Source organism: Myxocyprinus asiaticus, chromosome 30 (assembly GCF_019703515.2).
Source record: "Myxocyprinus asiaticus isolate MX2 ecotype Aquarium Trade chromosome 30, UBuf_Myxa_2, whole genome shotgun sequence".
NCBI classification, from domain to species: domain Eukaryota; kingdom Metazoa; phylum Chordata; class Actinopteri; order Cypriniformes; family Catostomidae; genus Myxocyprinus; species Myxocyprinus asiaticus.
In genome coordinates, this window is record NC_059373.1 from 18124161 (window position 1) to 18151843 (window position 27683).

The 27683-nt window shown below is 38.5% G+C and overlaps 3 protein-coding genes across 13 annotated transcripts in view; all 3 read right to left on the reverse strand.

Annotated features, from left to right (window-relative positions):
• Nucleotides 1-4362, reverse strand: part of LOC127421316 (proto-oncogene tyrosine-protein kinase Yrk-like) — a 28254-nt gene extending 23892 nt beyond the window's left edge. For 6 of the 9 annotated variants that reach the window (XM_051664313.1, XM_051664314.1, XM_051664311.1 and 3 more), the window contains exon 1: nt 4147-4362. The gene's annotated coding sequence lies outside the window, so the exon portion shown is untranslated. The remainder of the gene's footprint in view (nt 1-4146) is intronic. The other 3 variants (XM_051664315.1, XM_051664318.1, XM_051664316.1) reach the window with 3 other exon arrangements.
• Nucleotides 4363-5364: 1002 nt separating this feature from the next.
• LOC127421332 (sestrin-2-like) lies at nt 5365-16187 on the reverse strand. 2 transcript variants are annotated; one of them, XM_051664344.1, is made up of 10 exons: nt 13258-16187; nt 12835-12903; nt 12482-12670; nt 12175-12357; nt 10109-10309; nt 9868-10009; nt 9628-9740; nt 9297-9487; nt 8950-9006; nt 5365-7297 (listed from the first exon to the last, which is right to left on the reverse strand). In XM_051664344.1, the coding sequence occupies exons 1-10, from the start codon at nt 13261-13263 to the stop codon at nt 7288-7290; spliced, it is 1161 nt and encodes a 386-aa protein (XP_051520304.1). In that variant the 5' UTR covers nt 13264-16187; the 3' UTR covers nt 5365-7287. The 2 variants fall into 2 exon arrangements, with proteins under 2 accessions (XP_051520304.1, XP_051520302.1); XM_051664342.1 differs by having other exon boundaries at nt 5372-7297; nt 8862-9006; nt 13258-15570.
• Nucleotides 16188-16334: 147 nt separating this feature from the next.
• LOC127421326 (cartilage matrix protein-like) lies at nt 16335-27670 on the reverse strand. Of its 2 annotated transcripts, XM_051664331.1 has the most exons (8): nt 26515-27670; nt 23992-24338; nt 21842-22064; nt 20896-21024; nt 17830-18234; nt 17206-17358; nt 17037-17117; nt 16335-16707 (listed from the first exon to the last, which is right to left on the reverse strand). In XM_051664331.1, the coding sequence occupies exons 1-8, from the start codon at nt 26594-26596 to the stop codon at nt 16658-16660; spliced, it is 1470 nt and encodes a 489-aa protein (XP_051520291.1). In that variant the 5' UTR covers nt 26597-27670; the 3' UTR covers nt 16335-16657. The 2 variants fall into 2 exon arrangements, with proteins under 2 accessions (XP_051520291.1, XP_051520292.1); XM_051664332.1 differs by lacking the exon at nt 20896-21024.
• Between the last annotated feature and the right edge of the window lie 13 nt (nt 27671-27683).

Sequence of the window (27683 nt, forward strand, 5' to 3'; positions counted from 1 at the left end):
ACTGAACTTCAACTTAACACGCATATTAAAAACGTGATAGTAATGGCGTCTCCTGTTAAGCCAACCGCAATTTGAAAATAGACGGTTCAGACAGTAACTAAAAAAAACTGGTGCATGCTTACTAAGATTACTATGGTAACCTGAAGGAAGAACAGACATATGTGCATTGTGCACATTCTCTCATTGAGTTGGGCATCGAATCTTCACATAATGACAAAATATGAAGCATTATATTTTGATTATGCAATCTTTTGTACATTTTGTAACAGATTATTTTATAACAGCCTATAATAATGAATAGAGAATACACTGGAACAACAAGATGCAATGCAGCAGCCAAATACGTTTGTCAGACATGTTATCATATATACAGTTATGTACATTTCATTGCCCCTCGAGTACTCGACGAGTACCTAGCAACCACCTAGCAATGCTCTAGCAACCACCCAGAACACCCTAGCAACACACTAGCGACCACACAGAACACCCTTGCAACCACTTAGCAACACCTTAGCACCCACCCAGAACACCCTAGCAACCACCTTGCAATGCCCTAGCAACCACCCAGAATACCCTAGCGACCACTCACAACACCGTAGCAACTACCTAGCAATACCCCAGTGACCTCCCAGAACACCATAGCAACCTCCTAGCAACATCTTGTTGCAGAAGGTCGTCAACTAGAAAGAAGGTTGTGAAATTGAAGGTTGAATCAATACAATCAAGGTCAGACATACCCTAACAGACAAAAAAAAAAAAAAAAAAAAAAAAAAAACCCTCTGGATACATTATTTTTCTTGCTTTCTTGTGCTTTCTTTACATAACCAGCTAAAGCGACAACACAATAGGCAAAGCATCAAAACTGCTTGATAGGTGCTGAGCTGTCTACCAATAAGCTGAAGCCACTACAGAGATTTTAACTTGGTCAGTTTTACCATGTTGAGTTTTGGACAACTTTACTGGACAGCCGCACCCACTTCCTCCTGTTGCACCAGGGGAGTGCAGCCAGGAGGTAACATTGTACAGAACAGGAAGTGATGAAGTCTACAGCCTAATCTAGTCCTAGTGACATTCCATTTTGTTTTTCACCTAAACTCTTCTCTCTGCTATTTGTTTAAATTCATCAAACCACATATGATACCTTACAACAACAGTTTCATTATGAAAATACTTCAACATGCTCCAGAGTACTCATGATTCCCATATACAGTCAGTGTAGGAAAGAGGAGGGTGACTGATTGACATACACCGTAAACAACACACAAACTGACAAACTTCACGACACAGATGAAGAAAAGACCTGACATTTTTAAAGCGAAAATGATTGCAATGGTACGGGTAATACAAATAGCTGAATATCACATAGTTCTAGATATAACTTAAGAGACTGAACCGCTTTCACCATCTGAAAAACCCATATTCTCAAACCACAGCAGCACCTTTACTCAAGCTCTCACTGTCACGCTCTCCATCTCACTTATTTAGATGATTCACGCGGCTTTACCAGATACAAATTTCGTGCTTGACGCAAACAGTCAAAGCCAAATAAAGCAGTTCTTCAAATATGCAATGCCTTTAACTGCACAAGGAGAAACAGTTATTGTACATGATACTGAATTATTTGCCTTCATTTGAAGGGATGGCTCACCCAAAATTGAAAATTATGACATCAATGTTTTGTTATAAACCTGTATGACTTTCTTCCAAGTAGCACAATAGGAGATGTTAGGCAGAATGACAATCTCAGTCACCATTCACTTTCATTGCATCGCTTTTCTCCATGCAATGAAAGTGAATGGTGACTGAGATTGTCATTCTGCCCAACATCTCCTTTCTTGTTCCATAGTAAAAAATTAAGTCAAACAGGTTTGGAACAATATGAGGGTGAGTAAATGATGACTGAATTTTCATTTTTGGGTGAATCATCCCTAAACGCTCATGCCATGTTATATGAGCCTAATATTGATTTAAATAAAAACATATACACAACAGCATAAATAAAGGAAACTTTGTTAAATACATAGCTAAACAAGAAGCTGCACACCAGAGGGGAGGCATATAATCCTCCCCCCCACAAAAAAACCCCACAACAAAATTATGGATTTCAGGGTGTTAACAATTTTTTTTTTTTACAGAACTATGCTTTAACACAAATTATATAAAAGTGTTTGTTCACCCAAAAAGTTTAATTCTATCATCATTTAATCACCCTCATGACATATCAGGTGTGTATGATGTTCTTTCTTCTGCTGAACACAAATGAAAACATTTTTAGAAGTATATCTCAGCTTTGTGGATCCATACAATGCAAGTAAATATTGGTTAGAACTTTAAAGCTACAAAAAACACATTAAGGTAGTCCATAAGACTCGAGTGGTTAAATCCATGTCTTCAGAAGCGACATAATATGTGTGGGTGAGAAACAGATAAATATTTAAATAATTCTTTTACTCTATAGCTCCACTTTCACATCTTAAAGTCACATGTGATACCTGTTTAGTTTTACTTTCAGATCTGAAAGTGTAAGTGGAAATTTAGAGTAAAAGGGGATTATCTATATATTTCTCATCCACACCTATTATATCACTTCTAAAGACATAGATTTAATGACTGGAGTCTTAAGGATAACTTTTATGCTGCCTTTATGTACTTTTTGGAGCTTCAAGGTTCTGGCCAACATTCACTTACAATGTAAGAACCTACAGAGCTGAAATATATTTATATATATATATATATATATATATATATATATATATATATATATATATACAGTACTGTGCAAAAAGGCACAATCCATTTCACAAAAGCATTTGTCTTAAGATGGTTATTTATATCTTCAGCTTTAGTGTGTCAATAGGAAATATAAATGTTAGACTCCCAAACATTAATTTTGCAAATAGAAAAGATTAGAATAGAAGAACAGGGAGCCCTGCAACAGATTTCATTGTCCCCACAGAGCCCCCCACTGAACATCATGTCAGTCTGAGATTACATAAAGAGACAGAAGCAGTTGAGACAGACTAAATAGATAGAAGAACTGTGGTGAATTCTCCAGGAAGCTTGAAACATCCTATCTGCCAACAACCAAGAAAAACTGTGTCCAGGTGTACCTAGGAGAACTGGTGCTGTTTTAAAAGAAAAGATGGTCACACCAAATATTGATTTAGCTTTTTTATGTTTACTGGACTTTGTATGATGTTAATTGATAAATGAAAACTATTTAAGTAATTATATTTGAAGACATCCTCACTATGCAACATTTTTCACAAGTGCCTAAAACTTTTGCACAGTACTGTACATATAAATATAATATAATATAATATATATATATATATATATATATATATATATATATATATATATATATATATATATATATATCAAATTATATTAACAAGTACATTACATATACAGAACCTAAATTGCACAATTAAATTATAGAGTCAATAAATAAAGAAAATGGCTATTACACATAATTCCTCATTTCAAGTGTAACCCTCCCCTCCTAGTTTTCACTGATGCCAAATCATCAATGACTTTGTCAAATCTGCCCAGCAATCACATGGTTGATAGGCTACTTATTTTCTCAAAACCACTGGGTCGATCCTGTGTCACGGTGTACCTATACTGTTGATTATGGTTATCTTATGTTTTTGTTCGGAATGTAAGGATGCATTATGAACATCTATAATCCTAACCATTTAGAGCATTTTAGGCTGAGTAGCCTGTCAGGAACATCTCAGGGCACCTTTCCCCCATCGCTATCTTGCGAGCTTTGTGCGGGGTGGCATGATTTGGGACACCTCTCTCCCATCGCGATCTTGCGAGCTCGGGGAGGCACGATTTGGGGCACCTTTTACCTAACGCGAGCCTGGGGCCGGATGGCACAATTCGGGGCACCTTTCTCTCATCGCGATCTTGCGAGCTCTGTACAGGGGCGATCGATCAGGTACCTTGTCGCGCCGCCCTGGGCGCCTGCCTATTGAGGATGTCTCTGACCCACTATTTGTGAATTTGCCTCTGATATAAAACACATGCCTACATATTTATGTCACAGACTGAATTTGACACTTAATAAACATTTTACTCTAATTATAGATAAAATAATGAACAAAAGTAACTGTACTGTGTTTAATTGTCACCCACCTTCTTGACACTGACAGCGGAGTCCAAGAAAGAGCAGCGTGTGGTGAATCCAGCAGTGCGCGTGTATCTTTGGATCAGTGAGTTTTATTATGAAAGGTGAAGAGAGACAGACAGACAAGAGTCCGGACGGCGTTCAGCCGGCCGTGGATGCGCTCGCTCGAGTCGAGCTGTGTCCGGAAGGGGTGAATTCCGCGCGCGCTCTGCGCCAGGCGAAACGCATGCCGACTCCTCCTCTCAGCACCGACCGGCAGATAAACGCTCAAATGATTTCCTGGAAATCAGATCTGTTCGTTAATAACACAATAGTGCGGCTTTATCAACCAAATCCTACTTTGTTGTCTTGACTTCTCGTCGTGCCAACCACCGGTGTCACTTTAAGCAACGTTTTATTATTGTTTTTGGAAGGTACATTCTGTGCAATGTCATTTGTGAAAACTACTATAAGGTCTCCGGTTTGGTTTGGAGGTTTCAATTTTTAAAAACAATTACCGAAAAAACGTTTCACGATCGTTTCCGCCCTCTGGTGTCTGTTTCGTCTTAGTGCCGTTCTGACCGAATTTAGCGTTTAGCGAATGCGAACATAAAGATAGATGAAGGTATACTGGTATAGCCAGGGTTGGGGAGTAACGGAATACATGTAACGGGATTACAGATTTAAAATACAAAATATAAGTAACTGTATTCCACTACAGTTACAATTTAAATCATTGGTAATTAGAATAAAGTTACATTCAAAAAGTATTTTGATTACTTTAGAGATTACTTTGCATTTTATTGTCATTTGTTTCATTTCATATTTAGTCCTTTCAGATGGAAAACATTTATACAAATAAATGATGTGATCCAAAGTGCATTTGAACAGCGGTGAAACACTTTCTTATGATGTGTTACATTCATACGAGCAGACAGAGAAGTAAGTTTGGAGCAGAAGAAATAGAAATAAACTTTGTGTAAACTGTCAGCTTTACGCTAAGATAAAATGTTATTTCTAGCCATTTTACATGCACGTTACCAGACGTGATCATATTTTTTTATCAAAAAAAATTCATGTTGGATCATAGTTTCTTTTTTTCTAGTAAGACCTTTGATATAAGTGCAAAAATCATATTCTTGATAATTTTTTTATTGTTTTCCTCTAAAAAAAAATATCTAAAAATCCTTAAAACAAGATCAATTTGATTCATCTTGTTTTAGAAACAACACTGCATAAGATATGTAGGTTTTTCAGAATGTATTTTTAACATGTGTATTTTGTCTTACTGTACTGGCAGAGTTTTTATAGTCAAAACAAAAATCTAACAGTGCTGAAGAAATAATCCAAAGTATTTAGAATATGTTACTGACCTTGAGTAATCTAACAGAATACGTTACAAATTACATTTTACAGCATGTATTCTGTAATCTGTAGTGGAATACATTTCAAAAGTAACCCTCTCAACCCTGGGTATAGTTCACCTAAAAACTAAAATTCTTTCATCATTTACTCACCATCATGCCATCCCAGATGTGTGTGACTTTCTTTCTTCTGCTGAACACATTAAAATTTCTAGAAAAATATCTCAGCTCTGTAGGTCCATAATGCATGTGAATGGTGACCAAAACTCTGAAGTACCAAAAAGCAAATAAAGGCAGCATAAAAGTTATCCAGATGACTCCAGTGGATAAATCTATGTCTTCTGAAGTTATAGTATATATTATAGGTGTGGGTGAGAAACAGATCATGTTTAAGTCCTTTTTTTACTATAAATCTCCACCTTTGACCTGCCCCAACCAGAACGTGGCAATATGCACCAAGAATGCGAATCGCCAAAAAAAAAAGAAACTTTCACATGAAAGTGGAGATTTATAGTAAAAGAATGACAAATATTGATCCGTTTCTCGCCCACACCTATCATGTCACTTCTGAAGACATGGCTTAAAACCACTGGAGTTTTATGGATTGCTTTTATGCTGCCTTTGTGACTTAAAACCACTGGAGTTTTATGGATTGCTTTTATGCTGCCTTTGTGCTTGCATTAAATGGACCAACAGAGCTGAAATATTCTGCTAAAAATCTTGTTTGTTTTCTGCAGAAGAAAGAAGGATGGCCCAAGGGTGAGCAAATTACATAAGAATTTTAATTTTTGGGCAAACTATTCCTTTAAGATAATAAAGGAAAATACATATTTTTATAAGTTTATACAAACACATGAATCAAATATAAAATACAGGAATTTCATAGTAAAATATTTTATTATACATAAAAATACTTTAAAGCATTGCACAAACACCAAAAACTAAATGTGCTTTTTTCATCCAGTTTAGCCCGCTGTAAATCAGCTCTCAATCTGAGAGAGAAAGAGTCAATGCAGAGTTCTTAGTGTCAAACTCACATAAACATTCATCAACACACACAACTGGAACAGAATAATGCAGCAGGGCAAAGACACATTCACAGTATGATAAGAGATAGGTCACAGCGAGGCGTTTTACTCATAAGATGTGCAAAATTCCCTGCCTCCAAAATCCAATCATGACCTGGTAGCAGCGGATCAACCATCCAATAAAAGAACAAAAAATATTGCAAAGAAAAAAAGAATATGAAACTATATAGACCTTATTCACAGTGGCGCCATATTTGATGTTTGACTGGAACGAAAACAGGGCCATGAGGGATAGACTAACAGTCTCTATAATGGCATGCACTTTATAAAGCCGTATCAAGGTCCAAGATCACATATAACTTTCACATCTTGTACTTTATGGAGTTTGTTGTCTGCTGAAAATCTTTGGAAAGATGCTTTTTTTCAATGTTATGTCCAAAGAACTATCAAAAACACTAAACAACATTAAAACCCATAAAAGAGACTGTATGTCAATCCCTCACAGCCTCGTTTTCATCCCTGTCAAAAATCAAATATGATGCTACTGTATATAAGGTCCATATATCTGGAGACTGTGTGCTCTAAATTTTGCATGTGTGTCAATTTAAGATCAGCAAGTCTACAATCAGAGCATATAGTGTTTCTACAGATCATCCCTTGTCTTAATGCTTTTTGGAATAGCTTGTGCTCATGTGTGCTTATTAGGTCATGTAGTGTGTAATAGCTCTGAGAGCATAAAGTAAAGCTGCCTGCATTCGTGCCTCCATCAGTAACAGGTTCACATGGACCTGCAAAAAGACAAGGATATATGTCTTACAAAAATAGCCTTCTTTATACATGCATATCTACACATGAAGGTGAAGAAAATAGACGGTCATTGCTAGTGCTCTTTAGGGTTATGAAAGTAAAACCAATATTACCTTAACATGATCAATAAGCCCCTAGCTTCAATGAAAACTTATTTAAAGGAAGATCTGATTTTATTTTTAAATAGTCTTGCCTGGCATACCATATACACGAAATGTGCATTTCTAAGGCAAACCACTAGAGGTCACTGAACCATTAACTAAAACAAATGCCAATTATTTAGAATAATGCTTAGAGCAAAAGCATAATTCAATTCCATTGCTAAAGAAAATGTAGTTCTTTCAAACATTAAACTCCTGTTATCTTTATATCTTCTATCTTTGTTTCTATACAAATACTCTAGACCAGGGGTCAGCAACCTTTTTGACATGGAGTGCCATTTTTTATTTTCCTGGTCAATGGCTGGGGAGCCCCAGTTTGAGTGAAAATTTTGTGCAAAACCCGATGATTATGATATAATCATGATCTTGCATGTGCATTTTCAGAGCATCTAAAGTGCTTTAATGAGAGAAAACCTGTCCTTTTGTGTTATGAGTTAACAAAGTTAGTCACAAATTTGCTTATGACTTCACAAAATTGTGTGGAATCTTAAATATTTCTTATGTCACTGTAATCATTTAATCACTAGCACGCAAGCAACAGCAAGAGAGGAGCAAATACATTTTATTTATATGATGTTTTTCGCACCTGCGAAACTTACATCTTGATGTAGCCTAATCCTTCCTCATGATCACGCAGCGCGTTTTGATCAGCTGAATGGGAGGATGAAAACTATTAAAGTGTGATGAGACTCACGCTGCACGTGCAAGCCATCCGCACATCAAAAGCCGATCAACTATTTAGCCATTTTCAGTTAATCGCACCTGCAAAATCCTAAAACTTTATTTCCAGGTTTAATCTATATTTTGAATAGACACAGATTTCTGAACCCCACCATGTGGGTTTATGTTTTCTCTTTCAATCGTTTAATGTAATTTTGAATGTCCATGGTTTAAGGAGGGTGCACCTGTATGCTGGGTTGGAAATCTCAAGGATTAATATTGGTGTTTTTCTTATTGCATCACGTGTTGTTCTCAAAGCAAAAAGAAACAAATGAAACACAGAATGTTGGCTGTCATCCGCACAGCCTGACCGAAGCAAAGCAGTCACGTTTACTTGCGTGATTAACCGAAGTGAAGCGCTGCCGGCTCGTGATGTGTGAACGGCTTGCACGCGCTGCACAAGTCTGTTGGGTGTACTGCAGTCTCGTCACATTTTAACTTTTTGTTTAGCCTCCCATTCAGCTCATGAAAACGCTTCGTGATCATGAGGAAGGATTACATCAAGACGTAGACTGGAACGCAGGCGCGGAATTTATAAATAAAATAGTCTACTCCTAGTCACTGGTACGCCGCTGTTGCTGGCGTACCAGTGATTACCCCTCCGCGTGCCAATGCTGGCACGTGTGCCATAGGTTGCCGACCCCTGCTCTAGATGGTAAAGTACCTTTTCTGAGTGACAGAACTGTCTCCAAAAGGAGAAGTACATTCTTGGTGTGGTTTTCTCAGGGTGACATGCCACTGTCTTTACATACACTTTTAAACTGCGTTCCAATAACTGGTTCACCTCCCCATAGTTGTAGTCATCATACCTGCATATAAATTCAAGCAGAAATAAAATAAATTTGGCACAAATTAAACTGATATTTTCATTTTTTAAACCATGCAAAACCTCACTAATGCAACCTTTAATCAGGTTAGCCTTGAATAAAGCTACCTGATGATTTTTTTTTCTCCTAACGAGTAGACTTTGTATGCATGATAATGGTGGGGACTATTTTCTTTGCTTTATTTTTATGTCGACTTAATCCTAACCCACTTTTTGTCCCGTATCACTACATTCACATTGTCATTTTAAAGCCATGATGCATGCATGACTGACCTGATGCCATAGATGCAGTGAATGTAGTTCCAGATGGCTTTGCGGAGTGTGGAGGTGTCCACGTGCGAGTGCATGGCCATGGTGTGATACGTGAGCGCACACACCACCTGAAATTTCTCATCAAGAAGCTGAGCCATCTCCCCATACAACCTGTTCATCAAGGAGAAACCGTGATCCTCCCAAGAATAATCCTGAAAAGCACAAAATCATTTGCAAAGATCAGCATACAGTGTGCAGTGACATTGTGTTCAAGACATATTGTAAGCCACATCATGTACTTCCAAAATAATGTATCTATTTATAATTGTGTAGATCTTTGGATGTAACGCACCTGAGCTCTCATGGTTGGGGGGGCCTGTTCTCCTTTAGGACTGAAATCCTGGTAAGTAAAATCTGCATCCACCAAAAACCGTGAGATGCAATCAGGAAAGACATGGCTCACAACTGAGTGAAAGAAATTAAGACACAGATCAGAGAGCAGCAAACTTGGGAAGTACAAAAAGGAGGAGAGGAAATCTGGCGTAAGTTTGTGGTTTTTGTGTTGATCAATAGCAAATGAGTTTGTTCGTACCCTCCACTGGCTCCAGCAGACTCTCTGTCCTTTCTCTTTCAAAGCGAGTAACCATCTCTTCCTGCGTAAATGCTTCACCTTGCTGTTGCACCATCATCATTTTCTCCATCAAATGCTGAACTTCGTTCACAGCTTCACCCCACTGCATGCACGCACACACACGCACACACATTCAATTACCTGAACACAAAAGGATATTATTAACTTGCAATCATTACAACATCAGTGACACTTTTAATACCTCATGCTGAATTCTGGTAGAACTACATGACTCAGTGGGTGAACACAGTTGAAGTGGCTGATCATCTGACTGCTCTGGCTCAGGGAGAATGCCACAACCCCAAACAAAGGAGGCCAAAGAATGGGCATGGCTCATCAAAACCACAGCCTGAATCAGCTCTGCCAAAGACCATCGAGCCTCTGCACTAGGGCACACCAACTCCTGTGAGCATAAAGATTTTTTTTTAAAACAACAACAACATATTAGGGTTGTATACAGGCAACATATTTTCAGAACTGACTAGTTGGTGGGTTGCCTGAATGACCTGTTGACTAATTGCTCATAATAAGATGATATTCTGAGTGCACAAAAATGTTCTGCGTGAGCGAGATGACATTTTGAGCACACACAAATGTTGTGCATGCAAGATAATATAGTATTGTGAAGCAATGTATCTTTTTGCACATTTTACTTTTAAATTTTTACATTGAGCAAATACTGTACAAATACAAGTACTGATTTCAACATTTGCACAGAATTGACATTTATGTTCCTCTTCTGTATGTGCTCAGAACTTAAAGGTATAGTTCACCCCAAAATGAAAATTCTCTCATGCTTTACTCACTCTCCTGGCATCCCAGATGTGTATGACTTTCTTCTGCAGAACACAAATTAAGATTTTTAAAACAATATTTCAGCTCTGTAGGTCCTCACAATGCAACTGAATGGGTGCCAAAAATTTGAAGCTCCAAGATCCACATAAAGGGAGCAATAAAATTAATCCATATGACTCCAGTGTTTAAATCCATGTGTTCAGACACGATATGATAGGTGTGTGTGAGAAACAGATCAATATTTAAGTCATTTTTATCATAAAATCTCCTCTCTCCCCAGTAGGGGGTGATACACATTTAGACCTTGAATCACCAAAAATAGGAGAAGAATGGAAAAATTAAACTGAAGTAGAGATTGACTGAGCAGGGATATAAATATTGACCTGTTTCTCACCCATACCTATCATATCACTTCAGAAGACATTGATTTAACTACTGGAGTTGTCTGGAGTACTTTTATGTTGCCCTTATGTGGATTTTTTAGCTTTAAAACTTTGGCACCCATTCACTTGCATTGTATGGACCTACAGAGCTGAGAAATTTTTCTAAAAGTCTTCCTTTGTTTTTTGCAGAAGAAAGAAAGACATACACATCTGGGATGCCAGGAGGGTGAGTAAATCATGAAAGAATTTTCCTATTTGGGTAAACTTGCCCTTTAAGACTGCTTGATTGCTTTTCGACCCATATTTCAACAAGTCCTGCCTCCTACATCAGTATTGACTACTAAGAGCTGATTACAAGCGCTCTGCGATTGGACAGTTGAGTAAATGTAGCAGAAGGGCAAAAGGGCACAATGCTTCAAGTTCAGTGTTACTGCATACCGTATAAAGGTGGTTTTGCACTTTAATGCATATTTTCTTTCTTTGATTAGATAATCAAGTGTTCTAAATTAAAAGGGAGAGCATGCAAAGAAAAATGTGACTATATAGAAACATGCCCCATCAGCAGCACATACATTGTGTCCAACTTCATATATTGTGAATAATAATAAACCTTATTCCATTAAAACTCATTAAACTTCATCTGGTGAAATGCATATATACATATACAACACCCTTTAACTGGTAAATATATCGGCTATAAAAGATTTAATTTGGTAAATAGCCCAATATAGACTAACTATAGAGCATTGTAACGGAGCCAAGTCTCTGCCATTTCAAAATACGAGTCCTCAGCTGTTTCGGGCTAATTAAAAGTCCCACCACATGCACCAAATCTTTTTTTTCTGGTTATTATAGGGATTTTGGTAAAACAATCAACTGCATATGGGATTTTATTCATTTTGGACTCTCTCTTTGCATCTATGTCTAGGCCCGTCACAGTAAGGAAAGAGTGAGAATTTTTTTAACATTCTATAAAGCGATTTGGAAAACTATCAGCCGATTAATCAGTTATCTGCCTTTTCACCACCTTATTATCAGCTGACGTCTAATCCCTATTACATATGATTCATTTCTTCATCTGCACATTTACCTGTATGTGTTCTTGGGTGATGATCCAAGGTCTATGTGCAAGTAGTTTGTTGAGCGTCTGCAGGTGCTGTATTTTAGGTGGTGCACAGTGAAAACCCCTAAGCCAAGACTCATCTCCACCAGCAAGTAGAAAAGCAGAGCTGTGATGCTGCACCAGGTACGCACACTGATGACGTGCAGATGCCTGCACAGACAGAAAAATTACTGTTTATTCTAAACACATACTCATTTATGTATATTTAAAACTTGCAGTCTTGCAAATCCTTTGGGAAGGTGCCAAACAAATATATGAGCCTTTTTTTCCTCACCAAGATGATTATAAAATGTCTCCATGACAAGGGCAGAGGGCCATCCAGCTGCAGCAGAGCATGCTGGGTGCGCACAAAACAGGCCAAGTAAGTGGGATGCATCCCCATCACCATGGTGATATGATCTGCTCGCCTGTCTGGCAACAGTGCCTCTGACATCACCTCCTGTGTGGCACCTTGCTCCAGAATCTGACATAGACACAAATTCACAGAATTCAATTTTGTTCTGTAAATAAACGAATGATGACAACCTATGCTTTTGGAGACTATAAAGAAACAGAATTCAGTGGAAGCAGTTCTATAATGCTGCTATAACTTGTCCCACAAAATGTTGTTAAAAAACCAACACACACCTCTTCGACTGGGATAAAGGCACTGGGCCCAGAGGGCAATGCCTGGGACATGTCCACACCTCCTTCCTCCTGAACGAGAGAGAAGAAATAGAGATTGAATATGGGGCTGTCCTTTCTTCAGTTAAACAGTTTTAGAAGAATATGAATTGTAAATCTGCCAATTTTTATAAGAGAAATACTTATGTGCAATACCCAACAGCTGATACTAAACTTTCACTCCACTGTGATCATAACTGATTACCAGCTCTAAATGGCCCTTTGCCCATTTGTTCACGGGCGCACAGTGCAAATTTGACCAAAACAATACTTTAAACACTACAACCGATAGCTTGGGCTTTGCATCGACTAAACTTTAGCTGTGTGAAACAGCGGCTCACAGACACATAATAACAAGGTCTCGATACGACAAGCTAATTAACTCACCTTCATCTGATGGACACAGGTTTAACAGATGATACGATGATTGATGAGCCTCGGAGGGTTCTTGCTCTATGACTTAATTGTTCTTGTGAAGGAGTCTCGCCTGTAGCAGGAAACGGCACGGGGAGGAGGCGTGGCGTACGTGAACACACAGCGCCGGTCTCTTGCGTCACCTCTCCGGCGCAGCATGACGCAACCCGCAGGTAAAAGCGGAGAACCCGGGGTGTATTAGTGTCGAATGATATGAACCGGACATTCAGGACCTCACGGTGTGGTATTAGAGCTTTAAAGGATCTCTTGCGAGAATAGACAATTTTGCCAGAGTGTCACACGTGAGGGGACGTTCAAACCGAACGCGCAGGTGTCTCAAGACGCGCTTTTAAAAGTTGAAGTTGTTTTTAAACTGATACGGCGTTTAAAAAACGAGGAGCTCCTTCGCGACACGCTGGAAAAAAAAAGGCGCGACGGTCAAATACGTACGATTAGCACATGTAAAAAGAGCGCAAGAACGTGTCCGTTGTGAACGACCCTTTAGGCGATTGTAAATCTTGCTTTTTAAGTAGTCGGTAAACTAGTCTTAAAGGGATAGTTCACCCAAAAAGACAATTCTCTCATCATTTACTCAACCTCATGCCATCCCAATGTGTATGACTTTCTTTCTTCTGCTGAACACAAAAGAAGATTTTTAAAAGACAATTTCAGCTCTGTTGGTCCTTACAATGCAAGTGAATGGTGACCAGTACTTTGAAGGCCCAAAAGTCAGTATAAAAGTAATCCATAAGACTACAGTGCTTAAATCCATGTCTTCTTAAGCGAAATGATACTGTACTGGTGTGGGTGAGAAACAGATCACTATTTACGTCCTTTTAAAAACTGTAAATCTACACTTTCACTTACACATTCTGGTGTGGAAGTGACTTTCACATTCAGCCACCTACTGGTTGGGGCTGGTAAAAGATGGAGATTGATATTAAAAAAGTAAATGATGAGTGAATTTTCATTTTGGGGTGAACTATCCCTTTAAAGACAAACTATTCAATTGTTTCATTTGTATTTATATTTTTCTTCACATACTTATTTTTTATTTTTCGAATTAGCAAGCTAGCATTGCTCTAAATAAGTTATTTAAAACAGGTCATTGGTTACATTTGGACTACATGGCAGTTTGTTTCCTGGAATAAGCCAAAGTAGGCTCACTTTCCTTGTGCAATACATTCTGGCACATTTTTCACTTTTATAGACTTTAAGATCTACCATTAAGCAGCTTTAGAGTGAATTTAGAGGGGGATGCAGTTCCAATTCAAACCGACATGATCACATGGGAAGTCGACATGTTGCTACCGAATTTTCTTGTACCCTGACATCGACTCCATTCTGACATACTGAAAAGCACTAGCTCCCATTAGACATTTTTGCATCAGTTCAAGTACGTTTGCCTTCTAATCAAATATGCATTCCCCTTCAATGTATTATATTATTGACAACTGAAAACAACTCGCTTAACAAATCTCTTTTGTCACCCCTCTGTGGACATTTCACTCAGAAACGAGCTCACACGTCCTTACATTCAAAATCACTTCCTGCTTCGGCCACTGGGGGCAGGAGTTACAATTTCAGTAAGCACAGACCAATTTTAGTGGAAGGACTTACGATTTAGTATCACAGAATAGATCTTATTTACAGCACAGTCTGTGAGGGACAGACATACAGTCTTTTCGATGGGTTCCACTGATGAAACATTGAATTATGTCTTAACAAGAATATTCAGTAGACAAAATCTCCAGACAGCATGAGTTGTGGAAAATTAGATAGATGTGATCTAGGAGCTTTTTGATAGCTTTAAACAGTGCATGTCATTGAAAGGTGGTGCTACTGTGAATAAGGTCTATTTACAGTGAGATTATTCTGTTCCAACTGGTTACATTTTTTAAGGGATTATCCCCTACAATAGGATACACCTCTACATGTTTTTAACGATTCCTGATTTTCAGAGCCCTAAACTAAAAGGTAGCCATCCATAATTTCCTGCAGTTTTCTCTAACGTGATCTTCAAATACCCCCTGACTCCCCAGCTAGGGTCCCCCCAATGAATCTCAGCCATTTCCACCACTGACAATATAATCCTCAAGCTCCTGTCAGTTCACCATGGTTTTCCTGGCTATTCTGTTCCGATTTTGGCAACATACTAGGAGATTTGCAATAAAGTGTTTTAAACAAACAAATTGTATTATAATACTATTAGGTTGGCAGTTGGAGTGCAGCTTAGACACTGGCCAACCTTCATTACGGATTAACCTAATGCAACTCAACACAACTTTGTTCCTTTAAACATTGTCACTTTTCAAACCTAAAGTATGTCCCAGTAAAATAAATCTTTAATTGGTTTATGATATAAAAGCGTTGTTATAATGTAATGATATCCACCTTTTGTACCCCATACACTGATTTAATGATGAAGTGTGATATACAGAAGGCTCTATAGTTGATGAGAGAGGGCCTCATTCAGTATCCCCTTTCATTAACAGATGATTCTCACATTCTACATCCCTCAGTATCTGGGGCTCCTAATCAGTATGCTGAACATTTTCTCTTATGTAACCTCTTATTTCATTGAAATCAAGCCTGACGGCTGTTTACAGCTCTTTAACACACACAAAAATAACAAGGACACAACAAAACAGACACAGACACAAAGTGGGATTTTATTGAATCATCACAAGCTGTATCTGAGTGGGTGAGTGTTTGCCCGTGTCTTATGTACGTGTGTGTTTTGTCTGGGTGTGTGTGCTCTGTTACTCACTTCATGGAGTGCTGTATTTTAGAAAATAAACAAGCATTTACATATGTAGTTCAAGTCTAATCTCATATTAAATTATCCTTATATATAAATTTCATATAAAATAATAGAAACCTTTTGTTTGGGCAAAAAGGTTGAACTTTGGAAGGAAAGGTTTGAGAAAGGCAGAATGAGGAAAAGCAAAGAGTGAATCCTCCACTGGATTTAATACACACACCAGCTCCCCACAGGGAAGATTGTATAAGCAGGTGTATGTCCCTTAGTGCACATACACCATGATGTGGAAGAGTTTTGCTCAAGTATACAGATTTCACACTGGCTACTGATGGGGGACTATGGTAATGCACACAGTGTCTTGTTAGGGGGGTTGGCTGTTTGCAAACCAACACCTTCCTTTTTGGGGTGACCATAATTCAGATCAAGTGTAGACAGGTAAACCATGGTCACCATGACAATCAGTGCACCACCCTCATGAATGATAGTGATGAAGGCCAAGAGAGCAGAAAGAAATGGAGTGGAGGAATGGAACATAAGAATAGGGGTCAGAGGTCACAGGAGGCAACTTTACAAAAGGAGAAAGGGTAAGAATTAGATGCTGGTGTCTTCTCAAACAATCTTGTTCTCCAGGGCAGTGATACGTTTCGTCACAGCTTCCAGTGATGCTGTTGTCAAGGAAATAATTCAATAGTACCATCCTAACCTGAGTGCCAGCGCAAAACAGTTTACCTTCTGATTTTACACATTTCTTTCTATACTTACCTCTTAATATTTGATATCAGTTGTCATACAGAGAATCCAAATGTGCATTCAAATAACCTTCCTAAAGAGGCGCATATTACCTCAAAAGATGTAAAAGACTGACACATCATTCAGCCAATATATAGAACAGCATTCTTTAGCATTCTGTAATTCAGCACTGACATTTGCATGCAGTAGTATACATTTTCAACATGCAGTTTTGGAAGCACTGTTTGGAAAAGGATATATTTCTTTGTTAGTACCGTTAGGGCCTCCTCCACTTTTTTCTGGAACTTGATAACGGAATTACATTCACAGGGATCCTCCTCTGCAAGTGTTAGGACAGCAAAACCAAATTAGATTGATGAGTTGCATGTGTCAAGATCATATTCAGATATCTTTGTGGTTTTACTGACCTTGACAAACATTGATTTGCAGCTTCTTGGCAATTTGGTTCATGGTCTTGAAATCAGCGGTGTAGAAGTAATGATCAGCGACAGGTTCAGAGGCGATCTCTCTCAGCTCATCCTCAACAGCATTTCCAACTCCAACAGCATACATCTTAAATCCTGAAGCACAAAAGCAGTCAAAGTTCACTATAAGAACACACACATTTTGCCCAAATTAATACTGCTTTTTTGTTGGGCTGCACAATTAATCAAATAATCAAGATTACAATTACAGCTGGTACCATTAACATTTACATTACTTCTCTCATAGCATCAAGGTTGTGCATGTTTTTTCAGCAGCTGAGCATTCAAACCAAGCAAAGACTTTCTGTTACTGTGTGTACATTATTTTAAATTTAAATAACAGTTTTGTTTTTAAATGCTTTTTTTGTGTGAAGGTCATCTTGATTTACTAATGGCTTTGAATGTGTATCCTACATAAAGAATATGGCACGCATGTGTCCCACACAAAATAAAAATGTTAAGAAAAATTATCTTAATTGAAATTAATTGCAATTACAATATCATGGGAAATAATCAACAATTAATTTTTTTGTCAATTGTGCAGCCCTAATTTTTTTTTTTCCTCACCATTCTCTTTGGCCTTCCTGGCTGCATCTCCAATGTAGTCTTGTGACCTGCCATCAGTGAAGACAATACCGACCTTTGTCACTCCAGGTCTGGCACCCTGGTTAGGACCAAAGCTGTTTTCTGACATAAAATTGAGGGCATGGCCAGTCATGGTTCCCCTCTCCATATAGGCCATCCTTTTTACAGCTTCTTTCAGTTCCTTTTTGTTATTGTAGCGTCCCAGAGGAAACTCCTGCCTCACGGTGCTGGAATACTGCACCAGTCCCACATGGGCATTAGTCTCTGACACGTCCAACTTGTCTACGATCAGGTTGATCCATTTCTTCACCAGCTCAAAGTTCTCTGGTCTCACGCTTTTAGAGCCATCAATCACGAAGACCACATCTATGGCTGCATTACTGCAAGCTAAGATAAGAAAAGGAGGGGCTGTTGATATTTGTGGTAACTGGTATCACTTTTATCAGTAGGACATTTTGTCTCATGATAGGAGTTTCTTCATTTTGGGTGGGTGAATGAGTATTGGTTGTGAGAGATAAAATTTGGATTGGCCAATATGAATTGGATGTACCAATGGATCCTTATCGCTGGGTACTGATACAGATTTCCCGATTCCGATTCACAAGCGCTCGATTTTATGTAGTTTTGAGTCGATTGGTTCATTTGGGTATATTTCAGTAATGTCCAATTTTAAATTCTTTCTCAACTAATGCTGAAGGGGACCTTCTAACTTGATACATTACGAAAATATTAATTGTACAAAGTTTATTATATTTTTTTCATAATAGTCACTTTATAGGTTTTTAAAAATGTAAAAATTCCATGAATGTAAGAGTGTCTTGAAATTGCATAATACATATAATATATTATACATATACAGTATATAATATGTACATAATACAGTGGCAGTTTAGCAAGTATCTCACAGAAGTGTTTTGTTTGAGTGCATTAACAAGAGTGGAGTCATATGGCTTCTTTATGGCATCCTTCCTATGTGTGATTAAAATTAAATGATTCTGTTTTTGTTGTTTTTGATCAACAATTGACTGTAAAGAACAGAAAGGATATTAAAAGAGATTATTCAATGTCAAACGGATTGCCTGGATCTCGTCTTTGGAAACACATTACACTGAAAGAGACAAACCAAACTTTTACTCTCAACACAGTGAAAGGATCTCGGTGCTGTACTATACTAAATCTGAAAATTTTCCATCCAGTGGCCAATCACAGGCATTTTTATTCATACATAATGCAAAATTAACGATTTACTCGCATTGTAGAGGATTGCTGCATAGAGTCAAAGGTTGATCTTGGAATTTTAAGAATTGATATCAGATTCAAATTCATATTCACATGAAGATCACAATTAATCGGAAAAGCGATATTTTTACCCAGCCCTAATGAAACCTCATGCTTGTTTGCCCAAAAATGAAAATTCTGTCATCATTTTCTCACCCACACATCTTTCCGAACCTGTATTATTTTCTCTCTTCTGTGGAACACAAAAGATGTTAGGCAGAATGTTAGCCTCAGTAACCATTCACTTTCACTGCATCTTTTATCCATTCATTGAAAGTGAATGGTGACTGAGGTCTCTGTTTATGTTCCATGTAAGAAAAAAAGTCATTTAGGTTTGGAACAACATGAGGTTGAGTAAATGATGACAGAATTTTCTTTCTCTTTTTCTTTTTTTCGTGAACTATCCTTTTAGGAGGAATATTACGAAAATCATGACTGCACAAGTGATAGTTCACCCAAAAATGAAAATTCTCTCATCATTTACTCACTCTCATGACATCCAAGACTTTCTGTCTTCTACAGAACACAAATGAAGATTTTTAGAAGAAAATCTCAGCTCTGTAGATTTATACAATGCAAGTGGATGGTGATCAGTACATTAAAGCTCCAGAAAGCACAGACAGTCATAGTAAAATCATCCATTCGGCTCCAGTGGTTAAATGAATGTCTTCTAAAGCGATATGATCGCTTTGGGTTAGAAACAGATCAATATTTAAGTCTTTTCACTTTAATTGTTTACTTCAGGTCACTCTCCAGTGCGGGTTCCTGAGAGGACTGAGTTCACGGAGCTTCTCTTGTGACATAAAGCCCAAAGTATATTCGGTCGTCCACGTACAGGACGCGTGGCGCAAATCTCACCAGCAGAGTGCTCGAGCACTGAACGCGCATAGTCCGAGTTTTCTAACGGCGAGTCTTTGCGCAGCATGCGCCTGGAAATTTTTGCACAAATTACTGGGTCCACAAGGTGGCAATACTCACATTTGAGCTGTTGAAGTCACGAACAAATGCTAGAAGAAGACGTAATTGTCCGTAAATAACAGAAGATGAAGGTAAAAACAACAACAGTGAATGTGCAAGTCAAGAGCACATGTGTGAGGAGGTCAGGAGATACCTGCATTTGTATAACTTCAGTGTGAAGGAATATAAAGACATCTTTATGGGTTTAAACTCCTGAAGAGAAATAGTCCGGTATCTTATAACAGTCGTAGCATGCATGCACCAACCTCCTGTGTATGCGCACACCGTCAAATGGAGTATAGCCTACTTTTTACAGGTTCGCGTTCAACTATACGCAGATGTTAAGCATTCGCGTCAAAATCAAAGTATACTTTGGGTTTAAGTGCTTTGGCACGTTCACGAGAGAACTGACGCAATACAACCAGAGGTGCAGCTCGGTTTATTTACATTTTTCACAAGCTTAATTTGTTTTGCTTTCATTTGAACATGCCAACGCGCTTACGTCACGCGAAAGGCAGCGTGAACTCTCATGGACGCGCATTGGAGAGCGACTGGAAGTAACCAGTTAAAGTGAAAAGGACTTAAACACTGATCTGTTTCTCACCCAAAGTGATCATATCGCTTTAGAAGACATTCATTTAACCACTGGAGTCGTATGTATGACTTTTACTACGACTGTCTGTGCTTTCTGGAGCTATAAATTACTGATCACCATCCACTTGCATTGTATGGACCTACAGAGCTGAGATATTCCTTTAAGTCTTTTGTACAAACAAAAGACTTTGTTTGTGTCTTTCATTCATACATACTCACCGCTGCATGATCGGCCGTCCTCCATGAGTGTGTGGCCCTCTCTGCAGGCGCACTTGAAAGATCCTGGTGTGCTGATGCAAATGTGCTCACAGTCATGATCGCCGGATGCGCATAGGTCCGACACAATCGCTACCATGAATGTAACACACACACACACCGGGTGGGGAAGGAAGGGTTAGCGAGGAGAGAATTATTCTATGTGAAGTGGGAACTCAAGAAAATCAATACGTTTTAACAATCTGCTGTGCCCCAGCCACTCAAAATCATCATGCGAACAGCAAATCTTTAAAACGCACAAGAATATGTCAGAGAACCAGGCACCTGAGGCCTTCAAAAGAGCTTTGTTGTTTGTCTCAATATTGTTTCAGATGCCTGTTGCCCTGATGCAGATTTGCTACCACACTGGGGCCAGATTCATGAAACATTCTTAAGAATAAAATTCTTCTTAACTACTATATTCTTAACTTAATAAGAAAATTATAAAGTTAATAATAATTTTATTATGAAATATTACATTATAATTTATCCTAAGAACCTTTTTTCTTTATTTTTCTTAAGAAGATTATTGTGAATTCTGCCCCTGGTTCTCAACCTTTTAGGTTTGCAATTGTTGTGACCTCACTTGAGAACTCAAGTGGTCTTTCAGATGTCAAATATCACAATGATGAGAACCACAGCTCTACAGCAACTACAATTAAATCAGTGATTACACATGCTTTTTCTTCCTCCCCCTGGAGACCAAAGTGCTGTGGAGCATCAAGCAGAGGGTGGAGATCTAAGTCTGAAGAAGGTGAGATTAAAAACATGCCCTAAGGATACTCTTGCCCTCTGCTTCATATACACCTTGAATATCAGCATTGATGACCATGACGATGTCTGTGATGTTGAGGAGGCCTCTCTTATCTCCCTCTTCCCTCCCAACCTCCTAATTTTCCCTTTCACTTACCACAGAAGGCTTCCTGGAACTTCTTGGTGAGCTTCTCAATGAGGCTGTAACTCTCTACGTAGTCTACATGATCATCAAGAGGCTCGCTGGCCATCTGCCTGAGCGTGGTCATGTCCACACGACCCACTCCTATGGCAAATAGCTCAATGCCAGACTCCCGTGCCCTTGCTGCAATGTCACGTACGTTGTCCTGCGGCCGGCCATCGGTCACGATGATTGCCACCTTCAATCAATTTAACACATGTTTGATTGTATGCTAGTAGACCTTAAAGGTATAGTTCACCCAAAAATTAAAATTCTCTTATCATTTACTCACCTTTATGCCATCCCAGTTGTGTATGACTTACTTTCTTCTGCAGAACACAAATGAAGATTTTTAAAAGAATATTTCAGCTCTGTAGGTCCATACAATTCAAATGAATGTTGGCCAGAATTTTGAAGCTCCAAAAATCACATTAAGTCAGCATTAAAGTAATCCATATGACTCCAGTGGCTAAAGCCATGATTCAGAAGTGATATGATAGGTGTGGGTGAGAAACAGATAAATATTTAAGTCCCTTTTTAATAAGACATCTCAACCTTTGACCAGCCTGACCAATAGGTGGCGATATGCCTGAAGAATGCTAATTGCCAAAAAACAAAAGAATAAGAATGTGGAAGTTAAAGTGAAAGTGGACATTTATAGTAAAAAGGACTTGAATATTGATTTGTTTCTCACCCACACCTATCATATCTCTTCTGAAGACATGGATTAAACCACTGGAGTTGTATGGATTAAATTTATGCTGACTTGTGATTTTGGAGATTCAAAGTTCTGGCCACCATTCATTTGCATTGTATAGACTAACAGAGCTGAAATGTTCTTCTAAAAATCTTCATTTGTGTTCTACAGAAGAAAGAAAGTCATACACATCTCGGATGACATGAGGGTGAATGAATGATGAGAGAATTTTCATTTTTGGGTGAACTATGCCTTTAAAAATGTTACAAACCCATACAACTTTTTTTTTTCTGTGGACCACAAAAAATGTTAGGCAGAATGACAGGCTCAGTCACCATTCACTTACATTGCATCTTATTTCAACACAGTGAAAGGCTATGGGGGGCCTGGGTATCTCAGCAAGTAAAGACGCTGACTACCACACCTGGAGTCGCAAGTTCGAATCAAGGGCGTGCTGAGTGACTCCAGTCAGGCTTCCTAAGCAACCAATTGGCCCGGTTGCTAGGGTGGATAGAGTCACGTTGGTTTAACCTCCTCGTGGTCACTATAATGTGGTTCTCAGTGGGGCACGTGATGAGTTGTGCGTGGATGCCGCAGAGAATAGCATGAAGCCTCCACACGCACTAGGTCTCCGCGGTAACGCGCTCAACAAGCCACGTGATAAGATGCACGGATTAGCAGTCTCAGACGCAGAGACAACTGAGATTCGTCCTCCGTCACCTGGATTGAGTCACTACACCACCACAAGGACCTAGAGCCCATTGGGAATTGGGCATGCCAAATTGGGGAGAAAGTAGAAAAAACAAAACGAAAAAAACAATAACTTATAAACCTTTAAAGTCAGACCTACTATGAGCGCTGAGGTTGTTAATCGATGGTATATGCTTCTGTTGAAGCCATCAGTCTGCATTATTTCAACTTAATTTAAAAAAAAATTGTGTTAAATAGCAGTATTCCCGCTGAAAAACTACACTGCCCATAATCCTGATGAGAGATCCACCAATCAGAGAATCAGGGCAAACAATGCATGCAAAAAGAGCTCTGCAGCTCTGCAGGGGAGAAAATAAAAAAAAATAAAAAAAATTAAAGGCTTTCGTTCTGCCTCACATCTCCTTTTGAGTTCCACTGAAGAAAGAAAGTCATATGGGTTTGGAACAATAAGCGGATGAATACTAAGTTAAAAAAAATGTAGGGTGAATTTTTGCATTCAAATTGTATCTTAAAATTGGAGATAATAGTAGATTATAGTAGATTTAGATGTATTAGTAGATTTAGATGGTGTTTGTATAAGAGATAGAGTGACGTTTGCATGGATCCACTGATGATTATATAACACAATATGCATGGTGCCACAGAAGAGGCTTAATGCTGGTAATGATGTCAATATCGTTAGAAAGGGTTTTATGGGATTGCGGTCACGGAGCCTGACCTTGCTGATGCCAGGGGATTTGCGTGCTCCCTCTGCTTCACTGAAGGCCACGTTCATAGCAAACTGGATGGCTAGGCCAGTCATAGTACCCGTGGACAGTGGCTCAATCTTGGACACAGCCTTGACCAGTCCTGCCTTGGTTTTGTGGGACTTCAGAGAGATCTCGTTCTTCACCCGACTGGCATAGTTCACAACACCCACACGAGTAGCATCAGCCCCAACGCTGAGACCATCAATAACCTTGGTCAGGAAGACCTTGACCTGCTCAAACTCAGCAGGACGGACACTTCGAGAGCTATCAACGATGAACACCACGTCTGTGGGCTTGGTGTTACACAAGCCTGCAGCTAGAAGAGTGAAAGAACACAGATAAAGGAAACAAAGAGATGATGTCAGTATACTGTAAACACAATTCAATATACCCCCAAACCTTAGTTGGAAAAGAGACTCCTCTGTCATATGTTTTTAATTGGCTTTAACAAACTGTATTGGGAGGTGTTCACACCAAATTAAGTTCCACATGTAAGTTTGGGAGGAGCTTGTTCATCTAGGCCTGCCAATTATATCCCATGGATACATAAGAGGCTACTTCTCTTGCACCAGTGACAATTCTTCCGGCATCCCTCCACCTCCCCATGTCCACCTTCATATTTCATAATGCCTATACCAACTATTTTAAAATTGTTTTTCTATTTCTTGCTTTATGTATGTTTACCCTTATGAAAATTATGATTGTACTATTATAATAATGTAGTAACACTGACTGTAGTAACCATGTTGTTTTTGGTGGAAACCGTTATTTTAGTAGGCTAGTAATACTGTAGTAACCATGACTGTAGTAACCATGGTTTTGGGCGGAAACCATGGTTTTACTAAAGTACTACCGTAGTATCAATATAGTACCCATGGTTTTTCTATAGTAATATTGTAGAAACCTGTAATAACCATGGTTATGTTTGGGGTTAGTATGGTTTTAAATACCATGGTTAAACTATGGTTATTATAGTAAAACCATGACTGATTTTCTTAAAGCGTAGAAAATGACTGAAAAACAGCACAGACTGATGGAAAACATATTCCGTTTTATGGCCCTTTAACATAATATGATTGGACCGGTGAGCAAGAAGAAATATTTTAGAAAAACTGTGTAAATATACACTCACGTCTACATTTTGCTCATTTGTGTATTGATAATGGCAACACTGTCTCAGGATATGTAGGGAGAAAGGGGGAAACTGGGTGTGTGTATGTGTGAATGCGTAGAGTTGGGTTGAGGGGAAGCCAGTGAGATTGAAAAGCCAGACAGTCGGTAGGTAGCTAACTCAATAAACTTACAGTGTTGGCAGTTCCATAATAACTCCCATTGATTATACATTCAGCCTCAGTTATGCATGCACATGCCGATTACACACACTCACAGACAAACACACACACACACACACGTTGTTGCAGCTATCATTATGAGGACTCTCCATAGACATAATGATTTTTATACTGTACAAACTATAGATTCTATCCCCTAACCCTACCCCTAAACCTAACACTCACAAAAAGCTTTCTGCATTTTTACATTTTCAAAAAAACCATCGTTTAGTATGTTTTTTAAGCAACACTAGTAATGTCCTCATTAACCACATTTATAGCATAATACCCTTGTAATTACCAGTTTGTAACCTAAAAATATGTCCTCGTAAACCATCCAAACCCACCGCCCGCCCACACGCCCGCACGCACGCACACACGCACGCACACACGCACACACACACACACACACACGCACACACACAGTAAAGGGTCTCTTTGTGTAAAAATGTAGTGGCTAAATTTCCTAGAGGGCATTCAAATTCTGTGAATCCACTAGAACATAACCCTAATTACCTACTTCATAAAGCTCTTTCTGATTCTCTTCTTTTGAATATCTCTCACATTTGTGCTATTAGTTTTCAATACATATATTAATTTAAATCACACTCCTGATTTAAATCTAGATTCTCTAAACATATCTTTTGAACAGGATCTCGAACACAGGAAGAGATTATGTAAATCTACAGAGCAGAAACAGAGAAGGTGAGATGAGAAAGGTGAAAGATGAAGGGAGGTGCAACACTCACATCTTAAAGTCTTAAATCACAGAAACGTCCCTATTCACTTTTATTGTATGGAAAAGAAAGATGCATTGAAAGTGAATGGGGACTGAGGCTAACATTCTGCCTAACATCTTATTTTATGTCCCACTGAAGAAAGAAATTTATACGGGTTTGGAACAACATGAGGGTGAGTAAAGATCAGCTATCCCTTTAAGAAAAATTGCAGTTCACTATCTAAACTATAGTGTAAAACAAACCTATATGCCAATGTAATGATATAAAATAATGAAAACTTTAATACTTAGTCTTTCATTAGATTACAGAACTACATGAATCCACAGCTAGACTGTATGAAAAAATTAATCCTGTTTGTTTTGGCTCAGTATCCAGTGCCAGATTAATCATACTGATGGATCTGTTAATTATGTTTTCTTACCCATGGCAGCAGCATTTCTCAGATCCACGGTAGCTTGAGCTCCCAGGATGCATAGTAGCATCACAAACCCCAGCAATGTCATTCTGTAATGCAACGTTGAGTCCTAATGATCAACTCGACAACCAGAGACAGACTGATTCACAGAGAGAGAAATGCTCAGGTTATCAACACACATATATTTGCAGATACACACTCTTAAGTTTAGAGACGCCGCCCTCATATCCATCTCCGTAAGGTGTCTGTTCAAGCTTTTTGGGGAGGTGGGGGGATACCTGTTCCAAAAATGTGGAGTTTGGTTTAGGAAACACAAACACCCCTTGATCTGTATGTGTGTGTTTATTTAAGAGAAACCAGGTTCATTTGGAGCCCTAGGAGGGGTCTCTAACTTGGGGTTGAACTCAAATAAACATTAAGATGAATCTTTCTTTTCTAGGCAGTTTTCCTCTCAAATTAATCTCACACATGCAGGGGGATTATATCCTACACAGGCCTGTCTGTGTTCTGTCCATGTGTACGTGTGTGTTTTTGTGTTGTGTGCACCATGCACTGTCTAGTATGTCTGTTGATAAGTGTGTGAATGCATATGAGCAAATGTAGGCCTGCAATACCGGTAAGAATGTGCATTTCTGGTGAGAACATGCTTATAGACACAATCACAAATAGACTCACACATGAACACATTTTTACACTAATACATCCATTGCCACATCGTTAATGCTTATTTACACTGTGAAAAATCTAAATTTGAAAACATTTCAGGGCTTTTTTATTTTTATTTTTTTTAAGTTTACTCTTATTAAGTTTATTCAACTTTAGGACAAATAAATTTGTATAAACTTTTAATAAAAGTCTGTGCTTTTAATGAATATATATATTTTATTTTATTTTTTTACAAAATTCCAATAATCTTGCATTTTGAAGTTTAGACTTGTGAAAGTGCTCAGGAACACTTTCACAAGAAAGGAGAAGAAAAAAAAAGTTCCCTGTTTGTCTATGTAAATGAGATGTGTGTGTTTGTTGATATATTGCATTACACAGCAATTAGGTTTTCTAAAGACATTCTGTTTCTGTCTGCCATATGCCTCCATCGATCCCCAACCTGCCGGAAAAAAGTCCTCCTTACCTGAAGTGCACCAACAACTTTGAGAAGAATATTTAAAAAATGTGTT